This window comes from Alligator sinensis, unplaced genomic scaffold (genome assembly GCF_000455745.1).
Source record: "Alligator sinensis unplaced genomic scaffold, ASM45574v1 scaffold601_1, whole genome shotgun sequence".
NCBI classification, from domain to species: Eukaryota; Metazoa; Chordata; order Crocodylia; family Alligatoridae; genus Alligator; species Alligator sinensis.
Window position 1 is genome coordinate 2,229,250 of NW_005841905.1, and position 20,427 is coordinate 2,249,676.

The 20,427-nt window shown below is 41.7% G+C and overlaps 1 protein-coding gene across 3 annotated transcripts in view; it reads right to left on the bottom strand.

Moving 5' to 3' along the window:
- The window catches only part of LMBR1 (limb development membrane protein 1), an 88,206-nt gene extending 69,474 nt beyond the window's left edge, over window positions 1–18,732 (bottom strand). For 2 of the 3 annotated variants that reach the window (XM_025197783.1, XM_025197785.1), the window contains exons 1-2: window positions 18,602–18,732; window positions 8,065–8,168 (exon numbers count right to left, since the gene is read on the bottom strand). In XM_025197783.1, coding sequence (XP_025053568.1) covers window positions 8,065–8,118 — 54 coding nt within the window. In that variant the 5' untranslated portion in view covers window positions 8,119–8,168; window positions 18,602–18,732. The remainder of the gene's footprint in view (window positions 1–8,064; window positions 8,169–18,601) is intronic. The other variant, XM_025197784.1, reaches the window with a different exon arrangement.
- Between the last annotated feature and the right edge of the window lie 1,695 nt (window positions 18,733–20,427).

Consider the following 20,427-nt stretch of genomic DNA (forward strand, 5'->3'; position numbering starts at 1 on the left):
GAGCGCAGCCTCCCTACACGTGTATAGGAGCCCTGTATCAGGCACTCAGGGGCCAGGCAGAGGTGGTGCATGGCCCCCAGAGCCCGATCCTGGCTGGGATAAGACTTCAGGCTCTGATCACCATACCACAAATTAAACATTAAGCAGTCACTCCAGCCAATAGACAGCCTATTTAGTATGCTCAGTAGTTGTATGGATATTTCTGCTTCCATGCTACCTAGGTCATGACCTAGGTCATGTAATAGATGGTAAAAGGAATTGTAAACTGTGACTAAAGGGCCAAAAGTTAACTTATATAGCTGGAAAATGGTCATTTAGGCATGCACAGAGAAACAGAATCTGTTCTTTAGAATATATACTAAACAAGCTTTATACAGTATACATTAAATGACTTTTACAAACACTGCCAAAGGTGATAGGCTCTTTTTAAGCCCAAATCACCAAAAATCTTGTCTTATCATTTAATTCACATTGACTCAGACTTCTCAACTGGTCACAAGTATATTCACGAATTGGAAGGGGGCTTTTTTGTATATATTTTGGAGTTTTGGGGGTGTTTTTCCAGATTTTGTACTTCTGAAATGCCACACAGTAGTCACTTTGTTTTGAAATCTACTCCATCAGGTGGCTTGTTCTAAAGAGTAAGGAAGTTCACCAGAATTTGATGCCATTGCAGCAAAATCTGAAGAAAGAAAAAGTCGAAAGATGGGAACCACTGTACAAAACACAAAACAACTGTCAAGCTTAAATGTATCCTTCAACGTAATGAAGCACAGATTTATTTTTAAAAAGTGAAGCTACCAGGTTCCATTTGCTTAAATTAAACCTTTATGTATTGAGACAAAAGATTTACTAGATTCAAGATAAATTCATGCACTGCACAAACATTTTGAACAGAAATCTGGAAGTTTTTCAGTACATGAAAAGTACAAGTCAGCTTAACAAAAATCAAGATCAAAAGTGGTCATTTGCCACTACTTTATAAAAACGTTATAAAAAGTAATAATACTTCAGGAAAGTCTGCTATATCCATAAAATGTGAAAAAAAATCGTTCAATGTCAAAATGAAAAGGTACAGACATTCAAAAAGTCTAAGGTGGAATTGATCTAAGTTATGCGGTTTTCAGTAAGCAACATAATTTAGTTCAGTAGCAAACAGAACACATATTCACTCTTGGAGGGGGAAGGGGTAAATCTTAGACTGGGTTCCACCATTTTAAACCAGTCTGTGTGCTGAACTTCTGTTCTATTATGGGTATAGACAGGTTTCCGATCACTTATACCAATGAAAATAAATAAATAAATAAATAAGGTCTGTACCTGACCTTAGTCTAATCAAGAATAAAAATACCGACTGTAGTGATGAATTTGATTAATATGCATTAGACACAAAAGTGAGGGATAAGTGACACTTTCAGCACACTGACTCTTTACAATTAAATTTACTATATATTTTAGCCGACATGATCGTCATTGAAAGATCTCATTTCTCAAAATTTCTTATGAGTAAAATATAAGTTAAAGGACAAAAACTTACTAAAGTTTTAATCATATTTAATTAGACCCTTCAAGTTCAGATCGATAATCTAGTACTCCATCCAGTGACACTGTCAGTATCCACTGTCAATATAAAACTGATCAGGAATACTTGAGTACCTTCCGGGCATGGCTCCATTGCACACTTGCCACTCCAAAGTAGCACGTACAAAAAATGCTACACTACTCTGTGTATGTCACCTAACAAGGAGTATGACAATGTAACCACATTCATGCTAATTGGCACCAACTCTCAGGGCAGGCATAGTACTGCACGAATGCAGTAACACCGTACACCACAGCCTGGCCCAGTAATTCTGTGTAGATGCTCCCTTTCAGTAAAGTTTCCATCTCTAGAGGTGTCTTAAGCCCAAGCCTTGAAGAAAAGTTACTAACTTTAGAGTAACTGTAGTTCAAGATGTATCATTCACATTGAGTTACGGTACAGAATACACGTGAGATCGGATTGTTTTAAATATCAGTGTCCATGGAGGACAAATCTGCACCCTCGGTTCACTCACAACCACCACACAGACAAGAACAGCAGGAACAGATTCAATTGCCGATAAAGTTCGGCTGGAAATCCATAATCCCACTGGAGCAGAATTAGCAGGTAAGGAAGACAGAATATGAAATCCACACTGACAATACATGTAAAGAACTGCAGTTACTATAACGGAAAATTTGAATGATTTTTCACAAAAATTAATTACCAATTTGCTTGGGAGAAGTCCTATTTCATTAGTAACTGAAGGACAACCCTAACAAAGCAAGTGCCCAGTCTAGAAGTGGTGAATGAAAGGGACTAGTGAGAGATAAATATGGATCAAGTTTCACCTTACTGTATAGTTGAGGAAAAGGAATGTTATCCTGGTAAGGGAATGTATCTAAGCAAGTGTATGACTTGGTAGTACAAGATCTGACTGACTAGCTGATAAATCCTTATGCAACTGGACAGCCATTTGGGCAACTTCCAAATGGATTAAGACTGGCTTTTCACTTTGTTAGTGAACACTTTGATTAGCTTCAGTTTGTTCCCAAAATATTTTGTCCAATCTAAATAAAAAAGCAAAAATAATGAGAACATCTAATAAAAAGTATCCCTCCAGTTTGGGGAAGCAAAATGAAAAGTAATAGTCTGATTGCTGAAACCATCTTAATAACTTTGGGTAAGGTTTAAGGGTGACTATGTCCTTGTGAAAGACCATGTCCTTCCTCATGGAAGATGAGAGGAGGGAAGCTGCCCCAAATGCCTGCATTTCCCCTAAGTGCTAATTGATGGGATGGGGATGACCACCAAGAAAAAGGCAGTGTTCACTGGTAACTGGTAATGCAGTGGCTGTTACATGCTCAAAACAGGATTTACTATAACAAGGTCCCAGAAAGAAAGGAACTTGTTATCTGCTACAAAAATATGAATATGTCCATTGAAAACTGTCAATGGAGGGCATGGACACAAAACATGACCTTGAATAAGACGATGTTTTGCAGGTATCACTGCAAGAGACCCTTAAGCTGATGGCTTCAGGGCTGGCAAACAGTCCACCATCATTGAATCAGACCCATCACTGGTGAAAGCTGGTGCCAAGAAACCACTATGGGCTTCCATATTGATTTGGTTTAAGGTGTTTTGCTCTGAGATAAAACATTTAGCTACTCTGGGAGACTGGAGATTGTGCTAACACACTCGCCAAGTCTGAATCTCAGAATTTCATGACCTATGCTGGAACCTGCTTCTTTTCCAAGCCACAAAGAATATCAAGTATCAACTAATCCCTGCGTCCACAAGATGAGAAATGCAACAATTACACGTTACACAGCATGGGCAGAATGTTAAATGTTTGTTATGAAAAATATAACTACAACTGGGAATATCTGAGAAAAATATTTTACAAGACTGAATCTTTAAAACACCATTTGTGATTTTTGGAAAACTCTGCTACCAATATGATGCAAGGCCAAATACATCATTCACAAATACAGATAGCTTCTCAACAGACTGAGAAGGATCTTGCTCCTCCTTTGTTAATACAGTGTCACTGAGCATTAGGATTGGTGAGCTTTGAGGAAGGAGTAGTAAAAACCGTGCACACCAAGCATAAAGCTCCAAGATGTCTGAGTGGGAGGACATATTTTATGTAATGTCAGTTCATTTATGCAAATCCTCTCCCAATCCATGATTCAAGATTTACCTGAGGTCTTTATAGGAAAGCAAATAAAGGAAGGAACTTTGCTGCAGTCCTGACTGAAATGTGTCTTCCAAATGAAGACAAGAGAAGAAAGAAGTTCTTTTAGTACCATAAGCATCATATCCATGCTTTCCCTGCAAAACTTGGAGTTCCCATTTGCCTGTGTAGCACCCCAAGCTTTGGAAAGATCTCTCTTAACACTGCTTATGTCACCTTTAAAATTGCATGTTAGAGAGCCAATCTGATGTAGTCAGGGTACATGCACCCTTTCAGATCTATTGAAGACAGAGCTGCCCTCAGACCATATCTGAGCTACAGAGCTGTGTCATCTGGCTTGCAGGACTTCTTCACAGGTCCAAAAATTTGGGAGGCAGTGCCAGTATTAATTGAGCAGTATGCTCCCCGACTGCCAGATTCCCAGGCAGATGGAGAGCCCTGTGAGCTGGACTGGACACATGGGGCTGGGGTGGTGTAAGGTAAGATCCAGGCTGAGGCAGCACAGGGCCCGATCTGGGCATGTGGGGCCTGATCTGGGTGCGCAGGAGTCAGCCCCATGCCACTTATCTTGCCTATGGGGCCAAAGGGTGAAGCACCACTGGTCTAAAGTTTTATTTTTTAAATATATTTTTGTATGTACCACCATTAAGAACTCCCCAGGGTCAGCAACGGCGGCCGGTGCACTAGCCTACACAAACAAGTTACGAGACAAGTTTGGATGAGAGCTTACAGCGCGCTAGCCACGAGGGACAGAGACAAAGAACTCCACATTCAGACTGGCTACTTGGGTTACAGCTTCTGTAAAGAGATAAGTAACTATGATAATATAAATTCTGATTCAGTCTCAACTGGCCTGCCTTATTGCATAGTCCTAACCCAAATTAATAATGAAGTTACTTTTTACTTTCTTGCAACAGCATTACATTGTTGATTTATGTTTAAGTTCTAATTCATTATAGTACTTCAGTAAAGCATCTGAAGGCTACAGTCTACACAGTTATTCACCATTTCATATTTAGGGATTTGAAATTTTCTACTTCTTGCATGTAGTATTTTGCACCTGCTTTTTAATAAGTTACATTTTACTGATTTCAGACCATTACTTGAGATTATTCTAAATTCTAATCCTGTCCTCCAAAGCATTTCAACTGCTCCTAGCATGATGTCATCTTCAAATATGCACTCCCTACTCTCAATATACTCTCTACTCCACAACCTAAAGTTAATAAAAATATTTAATACTAGACTCAAGATAAGCTCTTAAAGGACACTGCTTGACATTTCCACCTGGTTTTGCCCTGAAGGGAAGGGGGGCACAGGATGTGGGTGCAGCAGTGCTGGGAGCAAGGACTATGCCCTGCTGCCGCTTGCCCAGCCAGGCCAGGGAGGAGGGGAGGGGAATTGTGATGCAGGCACAGCTTGCTCCCAGCAAATGGGGGATCCCAGATCCTAGCACAACCCAGCCCGCCCCACACAGATCCAGGGGCACACACCCACTCCCATGCCCTCCCAGACCAGCAGTGCACAGTGGCATGCAGTGGCAGGAGCCCTTCTCCACAAGTCTGTCCCCCTGCCCGCCTCCCCCACCCCAGATGGGCAGCTTTTCCCAGGCACAATCCCTCCTTCGCTGTGGGGGCACTGATCTGCACCCCCCCCTCCCAACCATGCCCCTTTCCTCCTCCTCCCCCGACCACCTACCACAGGCAGCTATGTCCATCATGGTGAACAGTGGCATGCAGTGGCAGGAGCCCTTCTCCACAAGTCTGTCCCCCTGCCCGCCTCCCCCACCCCAGATGGGCAGCTTTTCCCAGGCACAATCCCTCCTTCGCTGTGGGGGCACTGATCTGCCCCCCCCCCTCCCAACCATGCCCCTTTCCTCCTCCTCCCCCGACCACCTACCACAGGCAGCTATGTCCATCATGGTGAGTACTGCTGCCTGTTTAGTCCATGGGCAAATTTCCGAAGCGGCGCCAAATACTTTCCAAATCGATTCGGATCTTTTACTTGGTCTCCCAACTTGATTCGGATTCAGAGATTCAGCCACTGAATCGGGCCAAATCTCTGCCGAATTGAAATTGGCTACCAAAGCTTTGCACAGCCCTGCTAGTTAGGCACCATTTTTACCAGACAGCCCTGGTGATCAAGCACCACTGCACTTGATCAGTTGCACAGTCAAAACAGGGAAAAAAATCACACTGGTTTGACATCTGTTCTCGACAAATCCATGCTGACTATTTGTCACTTTATTATGTTACAAGTTACTTAAAAAATGGATTGTTTTACATTTGGTTCAGGGAACTTTCCAGTTATCAAAAGCTAGTCTAACTTAATGTATTTACTCAAATCTAAGACAAGGTGAGGACAGAGTCAGACCCACAGCAGCCACCTGCCCCCCACCTATCTTTCCCTCCGCAGCTTCTGCACCCTCCTCTGCCTCCTTTCCTTCCCTTATTGTCAGGTATATCTCAGCTCTGGCTCAGGATGGATTCCTTCCCAGGCATGGAGCAATGGAAACTCCATCACCTGTATGGCCAGTCAGCAGTGCTGCTGCTGCTGCTGCTGCACAGGCCAGCAAGGGCTGAACTTCCACATGCTATGCTCCATGACACAGGAGAGAATAGAGTCCAAGCAACCTCTGAAGGAAGTAAGACAGGGAAAGCGGCAGAGACTGTGGGGAATTTAATTATTGGGGGGTCATCTTGACCTCAGGGTCACCTTAGATTCATGGAAATGCAGCATCTATATTTCTTCGGGTCTTTATCCCCCCCTCTCCCCAGAGACAGATTCTATTGTTTACCCTTTTCCAGTCCTCTGGAATTTCAGGACCTTATGAAGGACAGGTGAATAATGGTTCAGAGACAGCTTTATATACTTCCATAAGTATGCTAGATTATATTTCATCATGTCTTCCAACTTGAATAAATCCAACTTTTTTAATCTATTCTGGAATTTATGACACTCATTTCTCCATTTTTTTGTTCACATTGAGATAAGCATTAGTTAACATTTTTTGTGAAGACTGAAGCATACAAAAACATTTCAGCTTTCTTTGTCATCTATCATTCATCTATGTTCTATGCTGAGTAATGGGCCTATACCCTTTGACTCTTGCATATTTTAAATTTATTTATAATTTTCTAATTAGCCTTTTTATATCCCTTTGTAGCTTTAAGCCTTAGCCTGATTTTGTCATAACATGCTTGTGCTAGTCTTTTATATTTGTCCTTAGCCATTCATTCTTGTTTCCATTTTTTAATACAATTCTTTTTTGATTTTCAGCTAATTACTACACTGGACCCTCTCCAGTCTCTCCATACCCTTCTTAAAGCATAGAGCCTAAAACTGGACACAGTACTCCCGGTGAACCCTCACCAGTGCTGAAAAGAATGGAAGAATCACTTCCCTTGACTTGCAAGTGACACTCCTGTTAATACAACCGGCATGCCACTAGCTGTTTTTCCAGCAAGAGCTCACAGTCAGCTCATATTCAATGTACGGTCTATTGTAACCATGAGGTCTTTTTCTACTGCAGCCTAGCCAGACATATCCCAATCTATACTTGTGCATGCAGTTATACTGTCCCAGGTGCTTGTACTGGTCTTGCTGAATGCTGCTGCATGGAAGCAAGGTGGATAGACTGGAGCAGGTGCCACCCTGGCACATCCTTGCTCCTACACAGCAGCAGTGGTGCCTGACCCACCACCTGCCTGAAGCACCATGCCACTCCACTTCCCCACCAGACTCCAGCCCAGGACTTTTGACCAACTGGCTGGGAACAAGCTATGGAATCCATGAGTGTCCTGTCCAAACCATGACATAGGGTCAGCGTCATTTTAGTAAACCCTACCCCACAGCAATCGTTCTTTTTCTTTTTATCTTCACTAAAAGACATTCAGTAAGCCTCTCTTTCCCCCCTTTCTACTGAATATCCTCTACTTTCTATTCAAGGAATGACTGCAGAATACATTTTACAAGTCATGCCACCAAAATTAATCATCCTCATTCAGCAACTGTCAAGAAATTAAGTTAAAAAAATATTAGTTGAATCTGGCCTATAACAATAGCTGACTAACTTTTAAAAGCTAACCAAGTCTAGCTATGGTATAAATAGACAAGTTTCCTTAGGACAGCAACTGAAATTTTTAATCGAACCACAGCAACAATTACATGTATTATGTTCCTTTCTTTCTGCACACACATGTAACATGGTTTCAATATCTATGCATACATATAAATAACTAGCTAACTAAATAAATGAAAAACTGCTTGACGCTATGGCAATTACAGCTTTGGAACTGCAATGGAATTTATTCCACATGCATTAATGTTAACGTTTTCTCACCTTTTTTAAGCCAGCAAATCCCTCTGATTCCAAAAAAAAGAAGGCAAAGGGCATCAACACAAACAAGCAAAGATTGGAAAAAAGAGAAGCAAGATTCCACAATCCTGAAATTAAAAAAAAAAAAAACCACATTACTTTTTAGAAGAGATTCTTTGTGGTTATTACACTTACTGAAATTCCTGAAACTGCCTTTCAATTTGGTAAGCTTTTTACAAATAAAAATATAGCATATATAATATTTACAGATATAAATGAAGGGTTCATGTTACTCACCTTCTGCTGAAACTCTCTCTGGTTCTTAAAGCATATATGAAAGAAAACTGGGCAAGACAAATGCTAAAGAACATTTCAGCCCAGGAATTTATAAAATAACTTGCCTTACAATTCCCACAGGTTAACTGATTTAAATTGTAAAGCTGTGTAATCCCAAAGGCAAGAGATCCTCAACTGAGAAAGCCAGGCTACCAGTCATGAAGCACTGACCCTCCAAGAAGAGCAACAAAGACTTAACTGCAGGTATAGAACAAAGGGACCCTCTAAGCCAACGATACTGAACCTTCTTCAGTCAACGTAGCCCTTGGTCCCAAAGTGAGACTTCACGTACCCCCTTTCAATGGGAAATTAAATTTTTAGGCCCTTCAACCTGTGTTAGACAGCGTATGAAATATATCTCACGTACCCCGTGATGAGGCTTCACATACCCCCTGAGGGTACATGTACCCTCAGTTCAGAATCGCTGCTCTAAGCTTTCAGGTAAAGGTGTGACAGGATCAGACATCCAATCTACCAGACTATCATGCCTTATGCCTGATGCAGGGGGAGCCCAGGCTCCCCCTGCATCGGCATACTAATAGCAACCTCCCACAATTGGGAGTCCGACAGCTGACAAGACTCTGCAGTAGTGCCCCACTGAACAGGACTTGAAGTGCTGCCACATCTGAGTCTCATCAGTTGATGGGACTCCCCGCCACAGGGGCTGTGCTATTCTATATGTTCAAATTAAAGCTGGATAGAAATCAGCTATGAAATTATTACATATTTTCCAGCTTTAACTTTATAGCTGGATGGACTTTTTTAAGGCGTGATAGTTGATTTGCATATGTAGCTGGTCTAAATTAATTGTGCAATCAACCAGGTAATTGTGCAATACATGTAACATATAGAGGGCACCAAAGAGGAAGAAATTCTGCACTATTCCTTCCCCCCAGCCTGTCTCCCCCCAGCAAGTGAACAAGTGACCATGAGTATCACACTCCAGTTTCATGTGTTTACACATGAAGTGTTTTTTACTTAGTTTCTTTCACTGTTCACAATGTGTGGCCTTATTTATCTGATGGGAAGATGGATTTCGCTGGCTTTTATCATTTAATTCTCGCAATTTTAAGAGCTATATTAAGTAAACACTTGCAAAAGAAAACAGAGCAAACAACTGCCTAACGGAACAAATATTTTCAACAAAAGCTTCCACCAAACATCAGGTAAGTTTCAGAGTTATGGCTTTATTTACAGAGACCAGCTAGTTGGCAGCAAGGTAATTTTTAAAAAATTGTGATTCAAATAAATTCTACATTAATAAATCAATGGGAACCACTACATTATTTGAAAATATATTCCCAATTATGGAAACACCTACATTTAACAATAGACTAAAATATTAAACTTTACTGAAAAAAACCAAAAGGTAACATTAGTTGGTGTGTCAAACCATGGGGCTTATTGAAATATTTCTGCGTTAACTCTGTTCATGTTGTTATAACGTGCAACTCATTTTCATCTATAATGTTAGTATAGAGGGAAAGAAGGATTAATAAGTGACATAGTGGCCTACGTACAGGACAAGACAAGAGGAATCTTCAACGTAGCTACTAAAGTCCTGTTAATACTGATGGTTCAGTTGGGCTTGGTGGGCCCAAGGCTGCAAAAGGGAAGAGACAGAGATAAAAACATAACAAGGGAGAATAGTGTGTGAACAAGCAGGGTGTCAGCTCCCGAAGACCAATCAGAGGAGAGAGTCTGAAGTCAGAAAGACAAACTGAGGAGCTCCAGGGCTCAGGGGCTGGAAAGGAAACAGCTGAGCAAATCACTAGGGGTGCTCTGGGCTGTGGAGGCTGAACTTGGGATAAAAGAACTGTTCAACTCTTTGAAGGGGGAAGGCCGCAGGCAACTTCTGGCTGGGAGGCCTTTGCCCCATTAAATGCCTTTATTGAAGCATAGTTGTCTGCTTGCTGTTTGGAACTTGGGGTTGCACTTTAGAGTTACCATATTTCCAATACCAAAAAAGAGGATACCTGTGGGGGGAGGGGTGTATAATTGGGGGGTGCCAGTGATCTGCCCGTGCCCTGCCTCTGCCCCTCACTCCTAAGCCACAGGCCCCCCAGCCCTGCTGCTGCTTCTCACTCCTGACCAACTGTACCATGCCCCCCAGGCCTACCAGTGCACCACTCCCAACCCACAGCCCCCTGCCCCCCCCAGCTCTGCTGGTACCCCTCCGTGTCTCTCTCTCTTACCTGTGAGCAGCTGCCAGGATCTGCATACAGAGCACATGATCCCCAGCAACCAATCACCTTCCCTCACTGCTCCCAGCCCCAAGCAGCTAAGTCGCAAGTACTGGGGAAAAGCAGAGGCAGAGCAAAAACCCAGACGCTTGCATTTTAAAAACCCGCCCGGACAGGAGGACAGGGGGCCAAAAAAAAGCACATGTCCGGGGAAACCCAGACATATGGTAACTTTAACTTGTTCTCATAAACTGAACGAGATGCTATTTCCTTGAGTAAAGGCCACAAAGAGCCAGGGACGATGAGGGATCAAAAGGCCAATGTGTCAGATTAAGGAACGACCCTGCACTCCCTTGCAACTCTAGAAGCTACACCCATGCTGGCTTCAAGGGATGTTCAAAGACCAGACATTACTGCAGCATTCACAAACATGGACCCACCCCCCCACCCAAGACTGTGCGACAGTTGGTTATAGGTAATATCAAAGAAGTCTGTGCCAACTTCACTGACTAGAATTTTGTGCTTTTTTCCTTCCCCAATCTGTTGCACTAACTGGATAATACAGTGGTCAAATATACATTGAAAAGTAAACATTGACTTTCCCACCTATATGACTTCATGCTAAAGATACTTTGTAGACCTCCAACTGTTGGCAGGGCTTAAATAATAAAGACTCAATTAAATCTTATGAAGTACAAGTTTTTTCTAATGTGTTCACAAGGATGAGTTTTATATTTATTTGTAATGACCTAAGAAAATGTCAAGGAAAAAAACATTAAGCAATTTTTTTAAATTAAATTAAATAATTTAAAATTAAACAAAACCACAAAACCAAACAAACAAGAAGCAAAATAAAACAAAAAATTAAAATTAAATAAAATGCTGACAACTGAGATCTTGAACATTTTGCAAACTCAGATTATATACTCAGCAATTTTGCTTCCTAAATTTCATTAAGTTCTACCTCCACCTGCTGGACACATTTAGAACAGCAGAAATGAAAATCTTACTATTGTTAGCTGCATTTCTAGGAACGTCTGGCAGATCAGCTTTCACCACATTATTCGTATTGGATGGTTTTATGCTTTCAGCCTTATTTTAAAGCTAAGGTATACATTCTTTTCTTAGTGGCCACGTCTACACAAGATGCTGACTGCGCAGTTGTTACTGCGCAGTCATTTAGTACTTGCATACACAAGCATCGCTGAATGGTCTTTTCATGATGCTGACTGCTCATTACTAATGGACAGGAGCGTCACATCACATCACATCACACTTTGTGCCATGGAATGCTACTGCACAGTAGTAACAAGCTCCTGTGCAGTCAGTCTCCTGTGGACATGGCCAGTATGCTGTAAATCACCACCAATTGTTACAGTCCTGAATCAAGGCAAGATAGAAATAGATATATTGTCTGAAGAGTTAAAACTATGAGATACTTGCAACAGATAAGAATTGCACCCCAAATTAGTGCTGTTTGAGAAATAAATGATCCACAACTAAAGACTGTTACCTTGTAGATAAAGAGTTATGGATGTATGGGCAGTCATTATCTGATTTTTTTAAAGTGCTTAAAAGAAAATCAAGGTTGTGTTTTTGAATCCTTGCTCTGTCTCCCTTACCCACACTGAACCACACAGCTTGTGTTAATACAGCTGACTCTCTCATTTCCTAACTGCCTTTGAAAGAAAAAACTTAAACAAGTAATTCAATGACCTGGAATCACGCAACTAGGCAGCACTGAAGCAGTAGGTTATACATAGCAGATGAGGTCCACAAGAGGGAGCCATTCCCCCGCAAATATTATAAACTGAAGCATTTGTTTTTCCAGCAGTGTAAAGATGATGCAAAATCCTGAAATTAATTCTTTTCCATGAACTTCACAGAAAACACTTGCTGTGCACCTTCTCTTAAATCTGGTAACACACAGCTAAAGTTCATGAAATAATTCACATACACATGCAGGACCAATCCAGCCATTGCAAACCGGTACCCAAAATACAGCAATGATGCTGAATAAGAACAAACTATTATTTTCAAGGACTCACTACCTGGTCAAATCTGTCACAACCCAAAGTTGTGGTTTTTTGTTTTTGTGTGCTTCGGCACCGCTAAATTATGTTCCCGCCAAATTGCAGCTTTTTTGCACGGTAGAGTTTTCTGCTGCAATAGAGGAACCCGCGTGCAAAAGAGTATTTCCCACCGTTTGTAGCCTTCTTTGCATGGTGCATTTCTTTTGCATCATAGTGATGCACGGTGCAAAGGAGTTCCCGCCATTTGTATTTAGATTCGTGCCACATTATTGGCCGGTTCTAAATGTAGGCATACGTGGCGGCTAGCTATTGGCTTGCTAGCCATACAAAAGGCTTGGGTAGTTTCCGCCCAAGTCGGAGAGAGAGGAAACCTGGAGAGATACAGAACTCCCCAGGAGGAGGAGACTTCGCGCTGTGTGAAGATCTCCAAGCGATGTGGACCCTTGCGGACCCAACGCACCTTTCTTAAGCAGGCAACCGAGGTCCGTTTAGCTTCTAGCCTCTCCCCGTCACCGAGTGCAATCCTAGACGTATCCCTATCCTATATACCCAATTTTCGAACCCACGGAGTCTTAAGAGCTCCGGGGGACCTGGGAACTGAACAGAACCCACGGAGATTCAGCCACTCCGTGAGGAAAGAATTGCCGAACCCGCGGAGCCTAAACCACTCCGGGGTCAAAAAAACGAGTTTGTCAGAGTCCTCCAACGAGGATTCAAGCGGAGCTGCGCCTGGAAAGCTGTCCAGCCTACACCGCGACCACCTTGGGTGTAAGTAAATAATCTTTTCAATCAACCATTACGCCTCCGTGACTGATTCTAGCTCGCGCGTACCTTACCACCCCGCGGTTTTCTTCGGCCCCGCGTGCCCGGGCTGCTGGCCACAGTCCGCGTGCGCAAAGACGGGCCCGGCTCGCACATGGAGAGGATGGGATCGGGAGCCAGCCCGCACAAAATCAAAACAAAATGTCTACTAGAAAAGTCAAGGGCGCTTCTAAATTTGAGTTATTTTCATGATAACTTTCCACTTTTTAACCTCAGCCATTTTAGTGCTGCAGCTATCTTAAAATATATCAGAAGTTTGATTTAAATAAAAGTAGGATCTTTTCCCATTCTGTCCCCATATTAAAAAGTGACAGAAAGATGTGTGCTCATGTTAACAGTAAAGCTTTACTGTCAAAGCAATGATAACTTGTTACTACATGAATAAAGACATTATATGGTAGAGCAAAAGGCTTAAAGATCTAGGCAACCACCCAGTCGCACACAGTTTGAAGGGGAAATACCCTACTACAGTCACACTTTCCAACAGAACTAAAATTGTAATGGCTTAAAAAGGAAACTATAGTTACTGTTATGCTCTTCACTGATAAGCATGATACTTTACAGGTGCAAAACAAGATCTTTTGCAGTTTAGACAGCAAAAGAAACACCATTTTGACTAGTGTTGAAAGGATGGAAAACAAGAAATGGAGAGAATGCTGGTTTAATATTGTCCAAGAGCCAAAAAAAAAATCGATTTGATGGATTAAAAATTTGTTGGGCTTCTAACAAAAGTCGTATTTTATAATAAATACAAGAGTGAGTAGATGTTGAGAGATTAGTGAAGGAACTGTAATTGTGAGGAAAGAGTTGAAGGACAAGAGGTTAGCAGACAGGAGGGAAACTATTCGTACTGCAAAGTTTATACATAACGGTACAGCAATAAATGGGAAGAGGACTAAGTTAAGAAGGAGCTTGAAAGCAAAATTCAATTTATTTAATAGAAAATGACAGACATGATAGAGGCAGATGCAACAAAACTACTAACCCTTCACTTCAAGTTGTACTGAAGGAGGTTCACAGTCTCTAGGCAGTATTTGGAAGCCACAAGCACCACATATATGAGCCAGCTGTACTGCCACAAGTTGGGAAGTTTAACATTGGTAAGAGTGGCACAGAGGAAGAAGTCCTCAATAAAGGATCCAGGTAATGTGCGTCTGAAGTCTACAGATTCCAAATCTAGCGTAGCCCCTACTGCATTTACTGTCTGCCACGTGGAGGGTGAAAACACTGCACAGAAGTCCAACTGCCCCAATTACACATAGCTTTGCATCTCTGAGATCTTGGAGTCCTTGGCAATAATACTCATGAAGTTGTGGGTGATGGGTGAGGTATCAGAGGGCTGGAAAAGGCCAACACAGTGCTCCATTTAAAAAAAATAAAATAAAAAGGAGGATCTAGAGAGCTACAGAGCTGTTAGCCACACCCTCAATACCCTGGAAGCTACGGGAGCATAGGTTAAGGAAAGCTATTTGCAAGCATCTGAAGGAGGAAAGGCAGCAGCATGGATTTACTAAAAAGAAATTTATGTCAGATAATTTTCATCTCCTTCAACAGAGTAACTACTTGGAAGGATAAAGGAAATGCTGTAGATATGGCATATCTGGATTTCAGCAAGGCTTTGGAGAAGGCCCCACATGACCTTCTCAAACACACTGGAGAAATTTAGGCTAGACAAAACTACTACAAGGTGAATAGACAACAGGCTCAATAGCTGTAAGCAAACAGTAATTAAAATGGAGCCAAGTCAGAATGACAGGAGGTTTTGAGTGGAGTCCCCCAGGGTCTGTCCTGGGCCCAGTGCTGCTTATGTTTATTAATGATGGGGATGCTGACATAGAAAGCTTCTCAAGCAAGCTTGCAAACATCACAAAACTGGGAAGACTGCAAACACATTGGAGGATGGGAGTGCAATTCAGAAGAATTTCAATGGAGTGGAAAGCTGGGCTGGAGCTGACAGGATGAAGTTCAATACTGACAAGTGCAAGGTGCTACAGCTGGGGAAGAATAATCCAAAATACATGTACAAAATGGGTGACACCTGGCTGGATGGCAGCACTACGAAGAAGGATCTGGGAACTCTGGTGGAGGACAGACTCAGGGTGTGTCACCACTGGGATGCAATTGAACAAAAGGCAAATGTGGTTCTGAATTGCATAATAGAAGCATTAGGTACAAGAGATGGGAGGTGATCGTGCCCCTTTACGTATGGCCGAGTAGAATATTGTGTGCAGTTTTGGGCTCGACATTTTTAAAAGGACATGGAAAAGTTAGTGACAGTCCAGAGGCAGGCAAGAAAAATGATAAAAAGCTTGGAAGGCAAGTCATGCAAGAACAGGCTGAAGGACCTAGGCATGTTCTTGTGGAAAAGGCACTTAGAGGGGACAAGATAGCAGCCTTCAAATACCTAGAGGGCTGCCATAAAGAAGAGGGAAAGCACCTTTTCTCTCTCACTGCAGAGAGGAGGATGCAGACCAATGGCCTGAAGTTGCAACATAAGTAGGGTTAGACTGGATATCAGAAAAATCCTGAACAATGAGGCAGCGGAATAGACTGCCTAGGGAAGTTGTGGACGCCCCCATCACTGGAGGTGTTCAAGAAGAGGTTGGGCAGGCATTGGTCAGAAAGAATCTAGCCATAGCTATGTCTATGTTCTACTGTGAGCATTTCCAATGCTTCGGGGCTTTACTGGCTGCCACATGGGAATGGGACAGAATTTTTTCCTGATGCTACATTTTCCTCAGAAACATTGGGCATTGACTACAGCCAAGGCCAGGGATTCAGACTGGGATGTGCCAGTGTTCCTGCTGGGTCTTAAAACCCAAAGGTTCCTAGCGAGAGGGTCTTGCCCATTTGCTCAGGGTCAGACAGATCGCTGTATTTGAGGTCAGGAAGCAATTTTACCCCAAGATCACATTGGTATAGACTAAGAGGCTTTTTGCCTTCCTCTGTAGCAGGTGGCATATATACTGTTAAAATCACATAATATTAAACTTTCAGCTCTAACAGTGACCAAGCAGCCCCAAGTAGAATTAGATCCCTTTGCTGCTTAGTAATTCACCAAATAGCTATCTTTTTCTTTTAGTAAAGGTGCACCGATATATCGCATCAGCACTGATAAAAGGAAAACTGACATTATCGACAATCAGCATTTTTTGGCCGGTGTAGCCAATAATGTCACCAATAAATGCTGCATGCCTGTGTGCAGCCGCAGCATGCACGTGACCAGGAATGCAGCCCTGCAGCTTGGAGAGCAGCACCCGGCCAGTAAGTCTGCAGGGGAAAACAGCAGGGGCCGATTGAGGCCCCCATGGTGAGGCAGCAGGGCTGGGGCAGGTGCTGCTGCACTGGGGCAAGGCAAGGTGGAGCCACAGACAGCTAATTCAGGGGGCGGTGGAGGGAAGAGGGGACAGCTCCCCGCTGCCACGTGCACCCCCAGGGAAGGTATGGGGGCATGTGCCCCCCAGATTTGTGCGCAGGGTGGGGGCGAGTTGCCCACTGAGGGCTTGGGGCCAGGGGCCGCTGCCACCCATCCTACCCCCACCCACCCCAAGCCTGCAGCCCACCCTCACCCCACACACAAATCCAAGGGGCACATGCCCCCATGCCTCCCCAGGGGTGCACGCAGCAGCAGGGAGCCGCCCCCCACACCCTGGACAAGCCGCCCACAGCTCCACCCCGTCCCACCCCAACTGGGCAGCACCTGCCCCTGCCCCAGCCCCATTCCCTCACCATGGGGGCCTCAATCTTCCCCCCACCCCACTCCCTCACAGATTTGCATGCATACTGGCCATCAGATTGGTATTGGCCGATATGGCTGGTTAATAATTGGCCATCAGTAATCGGTCAAAAACATCTTTATCAGTGCACCCCTATCGTTTAGCAGTCTAGCCAAAATAAAGGTTTGCACATCTATCTTTTTCCTCCATTAAATGTACTATAGTAAGAGCATATGAGAGAAACATCTAAATCAAATGATAATCAACCCCTCTTCTCCAAGACACGGCTTCAACTCTGCAGCTCATGTGCAAAATTATAACTTCACTAGCGTCACACCTGATTCACAGAGGATGAGAAAGTGTGTATTTTTGGGCAAAGCCAACTGCATTTTAAGTGTCTTGTATTTTTCACTTTTATAATTCATAAATCTGATTCAAACAAAACAGAAATTTCAGGTTACATACGAAAAACTGAAATTTCTTTCAACATGAAGAAAATTCTCTCATAAAACACAGATGGATGGTAACATTCACTAAAACATAAGATATGTTGAGATTTTAGAGTTTAGAGTTAAACAATACACATCTATGAAAATAGTAAAAAGAGTTCATAGCCCCAAACCAAGGCAACTGCAGTCTCTCGACTACTATATTCCTCAAGCCTTCCTTTCAATCCATCCTATTTATAATCTTTAATTCTATATTTACACTTCTGTTCTTGCAAATGGCGCAAAGGTTCACTTGCTTTTGTACATATGCCTCTTGACTTTGGGTCTTTCACATATTAGATCCTTTATATGTGCCTGCACAATGCTATGCATGCTAACCATTATTTGAATTCACATAGAACCCAAAGAACTAGACACTGTCCTTGCAGGCAGAGAAGCAATAACTTGAATAATTTCATTTAGATACGCACCTTACCAACTGTGATAAGCACACAATCAACATATGTCATATACATGATTTACATTTAAAAAGAAGGTATCAGTTAAACGTCACTGTTTCTCAACCCAACCAAGTTTCTTGTAAGTTACTAAGTTTCTTGTAGCAAAAGTATAAAATTAAAAAGTTATCTTAATATACCTTTTAGGTTTACAGATTATCACAATTATAGGTAAAGGAGATATCCAATCACTTACATATTTCCCACATTTCAGAACTTCCTGAAAAGGCAGTTCTTATACTATAGGAGATATTTATGTATGCAATAATAAAACTTTTGCATTACCTTCCTTTGTCCACATTACCCTAAAAATGCAAGGGTTCTGAAGACTTACACTGCAGTGTACTAGTATAAATGCTGAACTCACCAGCAGCATATCAACAGCTCACTTGCAACTCTAAGCCATTGTGACAGTAAGTATGTAAAAGAAAAACAAACAGTATTATCATATATCAATCCCAATGTTTTTATTAATGCACTATAAATTAAGGTGCCAGTTTGAACTGTATTTTGCTAAGTACTAACCATGGATTAGAGAGCCATTTAACCACTGTATATAGTAGTTCTGTGGAAAAGATAGCAGGATCTCATTGCTGATTATTGAGAAAGGTAGAAGCAGGACGGCACCAGCTGAAACTGCAAGAGTGAAGGTGCTCAAAAACAGCCTGAAAGTCAAAGAAATGTATCACTGTTACTGCCAATGTTTCAAACAGCAAAGAAGCAGTTAAATCTAATTCACTCATTGCTCAATAAAAATGATCGACTCTCTGGTACCAAAAAACTACTCATATCAAAAGATTATACTTATAAAATGGTTTCCTGAATTATCAAAATTAGAGTAAAATAATTCTCTTAGATTCCCCACCTCCCCTCTTAGAAATTAAGCACATGCAATATCACACATTAGAAAAATATTTCAGCATGGGCTACCATTCTTTGAGACTCCTAAGTATGTGATGAAGACTGGGGAAGCACATACACTGGTTCTAAGTAAGTAAATCAATCCTTTTGTCACTTACAGGTCACGTAGGATCACATTTGAGCATTAATATTTAATGTGGAACTGCAGATTTACTGTATTTCTACCCATACAAAGAAAGAAGTCTTCAGTGATTTAAAGGTCTAAAGATTTTGACAACCCTTAGGTAACAGAATAAAGAAAAATCTACTAAAATTAACGAAGTACTCAAAATGTTGCAGGGAAAATCCACCCAGCTTCAAGACTCCATATTTGATTTATACTCAATGCTATCTTGTAGTATTATGCAGAACTGTACACTCTAGAATGTAAGCCCAAGCAATAGTGTAAGATGCTAAGTCTGATACTACAACACAATTTTCAATAATTTTCAAAATTCCATGACTGAAGGTGAAAATACACACTGAAGTAAGATTTTCTTCCAGGAAACAGGCAATAACATTCTTTACCTAAAGACTACATTCTTTACCTAAAGACTTCTCTCCCATCCCAGCCAGCACGCAAAGAGTCTGCTGCTGCAAATTCTAACTCATTCAAATAATCCTTATTCACATGAGAAGTCCTAATGAAGTCTACATGATTACTTTTATGAAGGGTTACACAATCAGGCCAAAATCTAAATTCTTAAAAAGGAAGATTGTGACATCAGCCTTTGGGCCTAAAACATTTGTAGTAGGCTAAGCAAAGAAGTTGTAGCCCTCTAGTCCCTACTGTGTGTTGTTGTTTTTCTCTTTCTTTTTTTTGAACAAAGCCATGTTAACTATTATATGTAAAAAAATATCATCTTTATGAGTACTTGCAAAGTTACCATTTAATCCAAAAGAAATGTACACAGAAAATAAACATGAGTTTAAGATTATCAGGATAGGAAGCATCTTTTAATACATACATGTATATTTATACCAGGCTACACTTTGATTTTTAAAGATAATAAAAGAAGCTGAAGCACCTGATATTTATTATGCTATTACAAAATTAAAATGTAACAAATAAAGTTATCTTATTAATTTTTGCATAAAAAGACAACTGATCCTACTTCTGCAGGCCTTTCTGAGAGATGCCAGCCAGTTAATCTGTAGCTGGAAAAGACCAGTCAAGAAGGCAAAACAGCCTTAACCTGGAGTCTGCAATTAAATCTTCTCTTACTAGAAAATACTTTCACTAAATACCCTGCATCCTAAACCCAGAAACCAAAATCTGAAGCCCTCAATTACACTTCATTATGAAAATACAGCTAAAAATCTGATTTCTGTGACAGTTCAATGGTTTGCAATGTTTCTCAGTTTGCTTTTTAGGAATCCTATTTAGGGATTTTTGGATTCATAGTTGGTGCCAGGCATCACTGAGAAGGGCAAGTGATTTTTACAACTAC